The 12,186-nt window shown below is 41.0% G+C and overlaps 2 protein-coding genes across 2 annotated transcripts in view; both read left to right on the top strand.

Annotated features, from left to right (window-relative positions):
* Window positions 1–1,563, top strand: part of smoc1 (SPARC related modular calcium binding 1) — a 38,136-nt gene extending 36,573 nt beyond the window's left edge. The window contains exon 15 of the mRNA XM_053434784.1: window positions 76–1,563. Coding sequence (XP_053290759.1) covers window positions 76–92 — 17 coding nt within the window. The 3' untranslated portion in view covers window positions 93–1,563. The remainder of the gene's footprint in view (window positions 1–75) is intronic.
* Window positions 1,564–4,625: 3,062 nt separating this feature from the next.
* Window positions 4,626–12,074, top strand: LOC128451011 (solute carrier family 2, facilitated glucose transporter member 1). The gene is made up of 10 exons (XM_053434782.1): window positions 4,626–4,707; window positions 8,630–8,760; window positions 9,009–9,169; window positions 9,247–9,487; window positions 9,703–9,865; window positions 10,120–10,304; window positions 10,692–10,793; window positions 11,081–11,182; window positions 11,432–11,635; window positions 11,895–12,074. The coding sequence occupies exons 1-10, from the start codon at window positions 4,626–4,628 to the stop codon at window positions 12,072–12,074; spliced, it is 1,551 nt and encodes a 516-aa protein (XP_053290757.1).
* Window positions 12,075–12,186: the final 112 nt, after the last annotated feature.

Below are 12,186 nucleotides of genomic sequence, written 5' to 3'. Positions count from 1 at the left end.
ATTTGTAGCCTGCACACCAAAACTGACAAAGTAAATAACTTTCCTGTTTCTTTCCTCTCCTCTTTCTGTTCCCAGTAGGTCGTCTGGTGTGAGACGAGAAGGATCTAGAAGCTGAGATGAGAGCACAGGGCCCAGAGGGAAGGCATCTGCACGCTTGCTGACAGGAAAAAGAAAGATGGAGCAGAAAAATTATGACGTTCCCGAGTTAAACAAAAAAACAACAGAAAAACAAGAAAAGAAAAATGAAGCAGCGCCAAAATATTTGCACTTTCTCCTCCCGATGTTTGACATTTGTCCTGTTTGTACGTGTTGTTTTCCCCTGAAGTGACTGAAAGTGTCTCGGTAAGAACGATGAATATATTTGTTAAGAGATGAAATGACCGGCTCTCCACTGGAAGTACGTCCATGTTTCCACTAAAATATACAACATCCGTGTCCCCTGATACATATAGAAGCAGGCAGTGGCAGTGCACTACAGAGGAGCACACTCAAAAATCTACTTCGTGATTTGGACCAATTCAAACGAATGTGTCATTTGTATGTGAACATGCAAAATTAAGCAAAAACGCATTCATTAGTGTTAAACTGTGATCAGCCCAGAATTAGCTGAATGAACCCCCCCCCTTGCGCTGTACAGACATTTTTTTAGAAGGATTAACATTTTGTGAACAAAATCTGGCAGTTGATGTGTCTGTTCCTTGTTTACTGAAGACAAGTGTTGGGAAAACGCTAGATGGTAGTTAGTAGTAAGCTAGTTACTTTACTAGCTCACTTTAAAGTATTACTTTTGCATCCAGAAAAAAAAAACTCACAAGTACAAACTGTCGTATGTACTTAGTGGTTTCCTCAGTTTTTACCATGTTGTCTGCACAATATGTTTTTCTACTTGTTTTCAAGGTTTTGTGCTAAAAAAACAACAACAATGAAATAATTACGGCTCAAAGAAATAACCGTTCATGAGTGGCTGGGACATGGAACAAACTAAAATGTCAAATTTCTTTTTTCTCAAAGGTGGTCATTTTAGGTGGTTCCTATCACACTGATGTGGGGTCTGTTTGATTTTACGCAGTTAAACCTGAAAACTCTGAATTCCCCTTTTGCTATTGAATTTTTACGTGTGGTCATTAAAGAGTTCATGAGCTTATACTTGCAACCATTACACCCAGAAAACAACATCTACAAATAACTGGCTCCTTGGTTAATTTTCCAAAACAGAATAGAGTCCAGAGACTTGAGTTTTGAATATCCTTCGTAGTACCGGGAAAAGAAGACGACTGAATCCATGGAAGTAAGATGTTTATATGGGGAGGTATCCCACTAATATCAGCTCAGTTCAGCTGCCATACTCAACTTTATTCCTGTCATTGTTAACAAGATGTGGCGTTTTACAAAAGCCAGCACCTAAAAATAAATATTTGAGTCTGCCCAGTAATATCAAGAGTGCATTTTGTGTATGCAAACACATTCATTGTCTGTCCTCCAACAGTTGATGCGAGTCCCGCTCTGTGAAACAATCACCACTGTGCGTACTTGGAGCTTTGCCACCTTGTGTAAGACAGAGCCCCCCCCCCCCCCCCCCCCCCCCTCCCCACAGGGTGTCCAATTAACAGGAACGTGACTGCGCAGGGAGGAAAAACTTTATGAACATGTTTTGGAATGTGAAAAATAAAATGTATTCCTCACATTTGGGAGCAATTGAGTTTGAAGAAAGGAGAATTGAGAGTGTGCTAATGTGGTCTGAATGCTTGTCTGCTTGTTCTGAGCTCTGAGTCACCGCAGTGGCTGACGGCCGTGAGACACAAACAAAAATGGCTCCTATTGTAAATATGTACAATAACCTTCATTTGTTTGTTTGTTTTACTAAATTGCATTGTGGGGGCATTTTGGTGTTCACTTTCTTCGCTGTTATTCCATTGTAAGATATATACTTTCTGTGTTTACATCATGTCAAACATTAGGGCTACAGTAGCTACTTCACAACATTGAAATGCTTACACCAGACTCTACATTATCAGCTCAGAGCGGAGTTTATTTTATCCGTGGTCAGGTTAATTGACTTTTTATTATTATTATTTGGCTTGTTTTCTGATTCCTGTCGTCACTACACGGTCAAAACACCGTATATAGTATCAGGGTCTTAATCCGCTACGAGCACAAGCCCAGTTGTCTTTAGTTTGGATTGGACAGTTCTGCCAAGACGGAGAAAAGCAACCTGTCTGTCTTAACGGGCTGTGTAGTGTCTCCTGAGAGCCTGTGTCAGACCTGGTTCGAACACTAGACCTGTGTGTGTCTGCTGAAGTGCTTCCAGACGCTGTGAGCGCTGCAGATTATACGCGAGATCTAAAACAACCCGGCAGGCTGGTAATCACTGCTCATCCCGATGGGGAATGGATAGTGAGGGAGGATTATAGAAGACTGTCACTCTGACAGCAAGAAGCCAAGATTGTCTTCCTCCTCATCAGGAGCTTTTTCCACTGCAAAGCCCGACACAGATTGTCAAGACCACTTCAAGATGTTCGGATGATCCTTTTCTCATTCTTAACTGAAGAGATCGTTGAGTTGGAAACCAAAGCACAGGGTTGTGTTGTCTTTGGGTGAAATCAGTCACATGTTAAATATGTGGCCTGAGGTGCTCTGCAGTGAAAACCTAAATACTTGTCCTGACCTATTTGAACTTGTGACACTACAGACACAAAAAAGACAGAACAATAGAACGAACCAGAAACAATGAGACCACCACCTGGGTAGGGTCATGATTTAGGTTTTGAGAATGAAGGGGCCTCAGAAAGAATATTTTTCCACGACTCAAAACTGATCAAAAGTACTTTACAAAATCTTGGTTATTAGGAAACTGGAAGATTATATTTTCTTCTGCTTCTCACAGTTCCACTTGTAGATGTGGAACAGAAATGTCCGCAATCAACAACTAAAGCAACAACCTCCTCAGCGATACAGACATAAATTATATATAGATACAAATCTTCGTATCAGTCGATTTCGATAAATATCAAGAAAAGTGTTGTGATATTTCTTTTAAATCTAAAAACAAAGAAAAGAAAAAGCCCAAAATCTGACACAGGTTTACACCACATCTATTTAAATAGTGAGCAGAGGGAAGTGATAAGAGATGGGCTGGAAGAACTCAATACTGAGCCCTACCGGTGAAGGTAGTTCACTGCAGGTTTCACAGGTGTACACACACACACACACACACACACACACACACACGCACACTAAACACCATCTGCCAAACCCATCAATTTTCATGAACTTACAATAAATATTTTTAAAGCAATGTGTTGTAATACATTTTAATTTTTTGGGGGAAGGGGAATCCTTTCTGATGAACTCTGCAAGAAAAATACATAGATCTGGTTATTGAAGATTAAAAATGATTAAGAGTAGACTATCTGGTTGCAATTTAAATAGGTGAGGTTAATTTCCCGCCCATTTGAGAACCTCTCTACCAACATGGACTCCGTTCGGCCTGTAGATCTTTGAGCAGCGATCTGATTTAGTGATGAGACTTCAAAGGTGCGGATGTTGTCAGTGCGTGATGGGAGGAGGAGGAGGAGGAGGAGGAGGAGGAGGAGGAAGAGGGCTCCGGGCTGAGATAGCCAGTGGGGGTGGTAGTGTGGGGAGCGAGCCTTGTATCACAGATGAAACTGGAGCCCAGAGGCAGCTGCAGTACATCTGTCTTGTACTGACAAATGTGGCTTTTGACTTCCAGTGTGAAGTTCAAAAGAGTTTTATAATGACGCAGCTGCTTAGGGATGTATGTGCATGTGTGTGTGGTTTAGAGAGAGCGTTCACATGTATGTGTGTTGGTGTGTGTGTGCATTTTCTCCTTTGTTGAAGTCGGGGGTGGAGGGTAGGCGGGTTTCATTGGTGGACAGAAGAATTTGGGGTTTTGAAGGTGACGTGTGGGCAGTGCAGGTGCTGCATGATGTTGTATAAGGAGATTTATAACTTTTTATTTAACACTCAGAGGAGGGTCATTGGTCATTTTTCTGTGCTACCCCCCTAATATGAAAATAAATAAACTTTCACGCAATTTTACACACACATTTTTACTCCAGCATGTCTAATATTGTAAAATCCAGAGTTTAAAACAGTTTGTCTAACCTATTCTTCCTGTTTATACCACACTGTACAACCATTGATCAAAAGGCAAAACTTGAGGTTAGTGGTGAAACAATAATTGAATTGACAAGACAACAAAGCTTAGACTTAGGTTTAGGGTTTGACTAAGTTTATTAGTTTGAATACGTCCCTGTGGAATTTGGTTACTTTCTTCAAAAGACTCAAACATGAATAATTTAAAGATACAAGTGTAATCGACAGTTAAGTCATTAAGGAAGTTTTTTGGAAAAGTAGTTGGATCAATCTTGACTAACGATCTTATGGCTTTTTCAAACACCGACATATTAACAAACAGCAAACAGTGATCATGTGGGTCAGTGTGAGACGCAGGTCGATGTCGGGGATTCGCCAACAACACAAATTCTGTTTTTTTTCCTTTCGCTTCATGTGCATTGAAACACTTAGAACCACATCAAACACCATTACAGGTAATTAGAGAGGACCATTAGTTTGTGTGATAGCTTAACATTAGCGGTGGGGGGATGATTGTGTACACTGTTCGGCAGCACCTGGGTCGGGGGGGGGGCTTTGCCTTCCAGGAGGCCAGGGCTCAGAAGGTCAAAGGTCAGGTTCCACACAGGCGTGTCCACATGCTAATTAAGAACTCAACTGCAAGAACACAGCTTGCTTGTGGACAACGCCTTTTACCCCCAGATGAAAACTATTATTCCTTGTTTGGAGATCATCATGTTTGTGCTTGTAGGTTCATCTCAGGAGCTTAACAGATTTGATTTAGGTCCTGTGACATTTAAGTTGTTTCCATTACATCTATATCAAATCTCTCAGCCAAGGCCCAACACTAGATCTGGAATGTTAACAGACACAAATGCAGACGAACACACAATCTCCTTGGTGGAGGCCGCAGGAGTCAATTCCAGTTTGCTGAAACTTTTGGTTTTTATAAAATACAAATAAAGCAGGATTTATTTCTCATTTACTTTATACTACAGAGATTCAGTTTTATTATGAGGGATTCAGAAGCGCACTGTTCTATGTTCTCCAAAGTCTGACAGTAAATTACAAAAACATGGTAAACAAAGAAATATCATTGTTCTCAACCCTCAAAGGATAAACATGGACGGATGAAGGATGGATATTTTTGAAGTATTAACCTTTAGGGAACGTCTTTTGTTCTCTCCCTTCAACACAAGTATTTTATATATATATATATATATATATATATAAGTCAGAGCAGCATATTTAGTTAATTTAAAATAATGTGCTTTAATAAATAATGACTTCCAGGCCTCTTGGACCAATTATTTCTACACATTTTATTAGGTTTTATGATGAGAATATTTTAATGCACAAATTGTGTTGTTTGTGGTGAGGTTATGGAATATTTCCTCACCAATGATTAGGTTCATCTGTCTCCTCAGTGCTTCAGCAGCAAAAAGCTGTTACTGCCCATTTGGCTTTGGTAAGGAGGCAGGTGTGTGTGTGTTTGTGTGTGTGTGTGTGTCTGTGTGTGCGCACGTGTGTGTGTGTAACATCATGATTTTATCTTTCCGTCACTTATAACCTGTATATTTTACAAGTGGATGTTTCCTCATGTGCGCACATACAGATAAGATGTTTTTACACATTCACACATGTCCACAAAATACAAACATACACATGTAGAAGTCGTTTCATGAGACTGGTTTATATTAATCTCCACTGATCCACGTGAAGCCGAGTTCAAAGAAAGACGACACAAGCCAGTGAAGTTGTGCAATTCATCAGCATTTAAACACTAAAACTGGCCTAATGAGAATTAGGATTTTTAAGAACTTTATGACTTCATCGGAAATAAAATAATAGCTGCAAACGATTAATGGATACAGCTCTTTATATTCAGTGATCACACAAACACAAAACATCTACAGGGCCACGCACAAATTCACACACACAACTAGGGTTGCAAAGGGGTGGCAACTTTCCGGTAAATTTCCGGAAACTTTCCGGACACTTTCCATGGGAAAATTGAGCTCGGGAATTTTGGGAATTTTGAAAATAAATAAATACGCCAACTAAACGCTGAGCAATAAAAACATCATTCAAAACTCTATTTTAAAGATGTATGGAATGCAGCACATTCTGCAATTTGAATTTCAACCCTGCACTGTGCATTTCTCCATCACATGCACAGATAATTCCCAGCATCCTGCACACTGCAGCAGGGCTATTGAGGCCTGCTGTAGTGTGCAGGACTAGTCAGGTAAGTTTCAATGATATTACTGGGGAAAATATATTAACATGCTGATTCAGGATTGTTCATCTCTTCATCTAGCCTATTTCTATTCATTTATCCATCAATTGTAAAATATTTTTAAAGACGATTCATCTTCATCTATTCATCATCATATAATCAAGTGCCCAAAGTTTCCTCAGGGCTCAAATCACCCTTTGACAAAACAAAATGTTTTTATATTTCTGTCTGTATATGACAAGGTAAATACAGTTAGTATAAATTACCCACACAATTTCAAGTATATTCCCCTTAATTCCCATGGAAAGTTTCCAACTTTGAATATTCCCGGAATTTTGTAACCCTACACACAACACATTAATGCACAAATATAAACACACCATAATGAACCAGAATAACCTGGTTATAAGATGGCTTCCATATTTAAATGCAGTGATCATTTTATCCTGATTTTAGAAGCTGATTCTTCCAGAGCTTATATACACACAGCCTTTGTCGACCAACACCCACACAAGGAGGAGGAGGAGGAGGAGGAGGAGGAGGAGGAGGAGGAAGAGGACAGGGTAATTCTGGTGCTGTCTGTTAAATCCTTGACCCCTTTAAATTGTCACAGCATTGTGAGATGGGTCGTCTTTTTGTATGTATGCCAATATAATAGCAACGTATACAACTATGCCATTGTAACAAGGAGGTTTCTCAATGTTGACTTTGTCCATAATTTACAAAGAGGTGAAAGATTCAAAGCTACAAACTATGTTTCATTATGAAGTTCCTAGAAAGACAATTGAAGATATGAGGCAGCCATCGTCACATGATCATCATCGCAGCACATGGAACAGGTCACACACACACACACACACACACACACACACACACACACACACACACACACACACACACACACACACACACACACACACACACACACACACACACACACACAGACACACGTCACTGGTTCCTCAGTCAGTGAGAACTCAGGACGTCCATCAGCTGATCCATGAGAAGCAGAGGAGGCCTGCAGCTGCAATTCTGTCGAGCCTGCCCAACATTCACCAGCTAGGTGTGACTTCATCATTGTGTGTGGGTGATCGTGCATGTGCATGTCCATGTGTGCGTATACATGTGTGTGTGTGTGTGTGGGTGTGTGTGTACGTAGGTTGCAGTGGTGGTGTCTGCATGTTCAGTCAGGAAAATGTACCCAGTCAAACTGTTGTTGGAAATACACGGACGAAGATCAACGTGTGACGCTCAGGAACCGGTGAGAACATTTCAAAACCTGCATGCAGGTGTTATTATATATATAAACTATGAATACAAGATTTACTGAGGCTGGAATGTTTCACATATCTTTTTGTATGTGTAAGAATAATGCACTGATGAAAACAGGCACTTTTGGAGGGAAGATCTCCTGTTAATTCATATTTTTTAATTGAATTTAATTTAAAATTTGTGATTTCACTTTACAACGACAATTGTTGTTGATTATTGTTGCATTATTTTGAATGCCACCTCTTGAATTGATATTGAAAGTGCAGCACAGTCAGGTTGACGTAAAGATCAAACATAGACAGAATATATACATGTGTATTTATATGGACTGAATTTAGTTTAGACATATTGATGAATGAACACAACACGGGAAAAAAAAATTAAATAACGGGAAAAGAAGTGTTTATAACATTTTTTTTATCATTTGTATTTTAATTTCATTACATATAGCTGTCTTTTGTTGTTGTACCTTTTACTTTGTAAAGCACTTTGGTCAAGTTGTTTTAAATGTGCCATATAAATAAAACTGACATTGACAAATCTATAAAATATCAAATTTGTGTAGGAAATCTGTTATATTATCACATGTGTATTATCTGCGTGACAAAAACTTTGTGCCGGTTTCTAATTCTGGCTTCATTTGTTTGTTTGTTTTCACAGCAGAGGAAGGTATAAGAAAGTAAATGCACCTAAACCCCGAGGGAGTGACGCTGCGGTCTCACTGAAACAAATGGCGTGTCAGGAGGTTTGTTGGTTTTAGCCACTTTTCAACACGGTCTGTCAGAAAGAACATTAACACTGACTTGTGCTAATTAAAATTCTGAACATGTGGAGAGTGTGTGAAAATACTGTGGTTCCTGTCACCATTGACCTTTACAAATAATCATGTGGTCGCTTATGAGTGTAACGTTTTTTTGCTAGCTACTGTTTATTTAACTTTGTGTGGTTGTATTTTTGCTGCACATAAAAAGGTGGGAAAAGTAAAAATCGAACTACTGAGCATTTAAAAGAGTTTTAAATAAGTGTCACTCACCCCCCACGTGGTGTGTGCACAGGGCCGTCTGACCGCGACGCTCCTGACCTCCATCTTGGCGGCGGTGCTGGGCTCCCTGCAGATCGGATACCACACGGGCAACATCAACGCTCCAGCCAAGGTGAATTTTTATTTGCTTGGTATTTCACTTTTATTTGAATTAGGCCTTAAAACAAACCTGAAGATTTTCTACATTTTTCAAAAAACTTTAACAAGCCCCCCTCAAAGATCTGAGCTTTTTGATTCCTGGAGGAATCCAATTATTTTCAAAAAAACCTGATGTGGTATAGATTTTTAAATAAAGGTCTGACTACAAGCTTGATTACAATGATTTTATTAATCATATATTTGTTTGCAATGGTTGTTTAGATCATTGAAGAGTTCTTCAATCACACCTGGAGAGCCAGACACAACCAGACGATTTCCGACCACAGCCTGACTCTGCTCTGGTCCCTCTCAGTCAGCATTAAGGACTTCGGAGCCTTGCTTGGTTCCCTGGGAGTCAAATTTCTGGCAGATTCCTATGGAAGGTAAGAAAGACGGAAACCTTTACTCATGCTTCCCATAATTAACATTATCTTTTCATTTCTCCCTTCATCCCCTTCAGGCGTAACTCCATCCTAATAGTGAACGCTCTGTCCGTGGTGGGAACGTGTCTGATGTGCGCATCCAAAGCCAGCGAGTCGTTTGAAGTCCTCATCCTGGGACGCTTAGTGTTCGGCCTGTTCTGCGGCCTCGTGATGAGTCTCAATCCCCTGTACATCCAGGAAGTGTCCCCCACCAACCTCAGGGGGGCCTTCGCTACTCTCAACCAAGTGTCCTTTGCCTTGGGAATCCTCGTGGGAATGGTGAGGAGGGAGCTGGAAGTCTTTCGTATCGAGTCAACGGGTTGAGTGTGTGATAAAGTGAAGGATTAGTCAAAAAACAGCCATTTGTAGGGATTCAGCAGTTACGTCAGTTATGTGTTATCATATTAAAGGCTCTACAAGATTGTGACTGTTATGGTTCAAATGTAAATATGTGGATATAAAGTGAAAGAGTGGGACAATCCTGTTTGTTGCAGGTGGCTGGTCTGGAGACAGTGCTGGGTACAGAGCACCACTGGGCCATGATGCTGTCCCTGTCTCTTGTACCCGCGCTGGCACAGTACCTGGTGCTTCCTTTCTGCCCCGAGAGCCCTCGATACCTGCTCTTCAACCGCGGAGAGGAGAGCAAGGCCGAGGCTGGTGGGTACCGCTGTCTCTGGAGTTTTATGAAACTCAGGTTTATTACCGGCTTTTAGATTTGTGGCTGACTTCCAGGAATCCAAACATCAGAATGCTTTTAAAGGGGACATAACTTGCTTTTACATAACCCTCCTTTCCTAGAAAGTACAGAACAGGTTCTTGTGAATTTAAAAGAACACACTGCTCCTGAATCTCCTGAAACCCCTCGTCAGTAGTCTGATCTCTGCATTCTTCTTCACACCCTGACCCTGCAGCTCTGCTGAGGCTGAGAGGCAGCACGGAGAAGGTGTCTGCTGAGCTGGAGGAGATGAAGGAAGAGGCCGCTCACACTCAAACAGGTGTCACCATCCATGAGTTCTTCAAGAAGCGCAGATACAAGCAGCCAATCATCATCGTCCTCTTCGTCAACTTGGGCAGCCAACTGTCCGGATTCAACGCGGTGAGTCCTATGGCGTATAATTTGTTTTTTTTTGTGTTAAGTTTTAACAAAGGCGAAAGGTCTTACTGGTTAAAAGCTTTTTCAAGGATTTGATAGATGAGACTTTCATAAATGTGAACTGGTTTTAACAAATGATACTGTGGCCTTTGTGAATGTAAAACAAATATTCTCAAGGTGAAGCTCCGGCTTCTGCATGACTTGCTGACTGAGATGAATATTTAGCTGCCGCTCTGTGATATTTCCTCAATAAATAATTCAGCCTCAGCCCTTCTCCCCAGCTACCACTCTGATTCTGGGGCAGTGGGTCACATACCCCCATTCCTAAAAAACACAAAGTTTCCCCAGTAACTCTCTAACCTAAAGTGCACTTCTGTTCTATTCTTCAAGATCATCAATTACTCCACCAGAATGTTCCAGGCCAACTTTGACCAGGCTAAATACCTGACTCTGGGCGTAGGGGCAGTCAATGTGACCTTCACCTTGGTTGCAGTAAGTACAACATCTGCTGATCATAGTAACATTATGATTTACATCTGTTATAACATGGCTGCTCAGCATTAACTCAATAATCTGGTTGATTAACTGTAAATAAACCAAAAGTTGATTCACATTTTGTTGATTTTCAAGCTGCACTAAAGTCTTGGACTAAAGATGAAGTGGTGTCAGCGTTTCCTGGTGAATGGTTTTACAGCTTGAACCACGACAGGATAATGTTGCATTTTGATTCAAAAAGCTGGATGAGCGAAGTCACCACTGTGTTATTCTTTCCCCTCCAGTTCTTCCTGATGGAAAAGGCAGGGAGGAGGAGGCTGCTGCTGACTGGTTTCATCTCCATTGCTGTGTGCAACTTACTCATGACCATAGTTGATTCTGTCCTGGTAAGATCATATCATTTAGGAAAAAGGTTATTTTCTAATACTGGATATGCAGGATGGCAAATTTGAACACTTGCCAGAATGGTTAAAGGGGTTTAAATATAGACTGTGGTACCTTTTTGAGTACTATGATGTAATAATTAATAACTTTCAAGGAATATACAAGGCCTTTCAAAACAGTACATTTGAAGAATGTCCTGTCAAGATATAATACGCGTCTAACTTTACAGTAACTTTTCTTCCACCGTCCAGTACCTGGCCCCACAGCTGCGGAGCCTGCTGGTCCTGCTGGTTTTCTGCCTGATTTCAGCCTATGAGCTGGGCCCTGGTCCCATCTCCTGGTTCATCGCTGCCGAGCTGTTCGACCAGCCGGCCCGACCCATCGCCATGGCCTTCACCAGCATGCTCAACTGGGGCGGGAAGTTTGTTCTGGCACTTCTCTTTCCTCCATTACTGGTAGGTTTATACTGTATGACTGAGCAAAACGTCAGGGGAAACTTTACAGGGGATTTCTTGTTTGCTTTTACTGTTTAATCGGTTGCTGACAGAGCCCAGCAGGGGTAATCACCACGTGTACCAGCAGAGGGCACTGTTGTGTAGTCAAAGTCAAGGTGTTTCTTTAAGATTGCATTATTATAGCATAAAACTATTCTGTTAAATAAAGGTCAAATAACTCGATCATGAAAAAATATTTGCCTGTCCCTCTCATAAACAGAAAATCTGTGGGGAGTTCGTCTACCTGCTCTTCATGACCATGGCTCTGGTCGCCTTCGTCTTCACGTGGTTTCGCCTCCCGGAGACAAAAGGACGCACATTTGACGACATTGCAGAGGAGTTCAGAGGAGCGGAGGAAATTCCTTTGCACAACAAGATTGGATTCAACACTTTCAACTGACGGACCGGTTCTAAATCTGGTCATGGTCACACTGTTAAAGGGTCAGCTCACCCAATTCTTGCCAAAAATGCTTTTACCAAATCTTATTGGTAATAAACCAAATCGTTTTTTG

This window comes from Pleuronectes platessa, chromosome 11 (assembly GCF_947347685.1).
Source record: "Pleuronectes platessa chromosome 11, fPlePla1.1, whole genome shotgun sequence".
Classification (NCBI taxonomy): domain Eukaryota; kingdom Metazoa; phylum Chordata; class Actinopteri; order Pleuronectiformes; family Pleuronectidae; genus Pleuronectes; species Pleuronectes platessa.
This window is presented reverse-complemented; position numbering and strand designations above follow the sequence as displayed.

Coding starts and splice junctions, on each gene's coding strand:
- LOC128451011 (XM_053434782.1), top strand. CDS start 4,626: ATGATTGTGTACACTGTTCGGCAGCACCTGGGTCGGGGGGGGGGCTTT. Junction 4,708..8,629: donor CAGGGCTCAGAAGGTCAAAG/GTCAGGTTCCAC, acceptor GTTTTAAATAAG/TGTCACTCACCCCCCACGTG. Junction 9,866..10,119: donor GGAGAGCAAGGCCGAGGCTG/GTGGGTACCGCT, acceptor CTGACCCTGCAG/CTCTGCTGAGGCTGAGAGGC.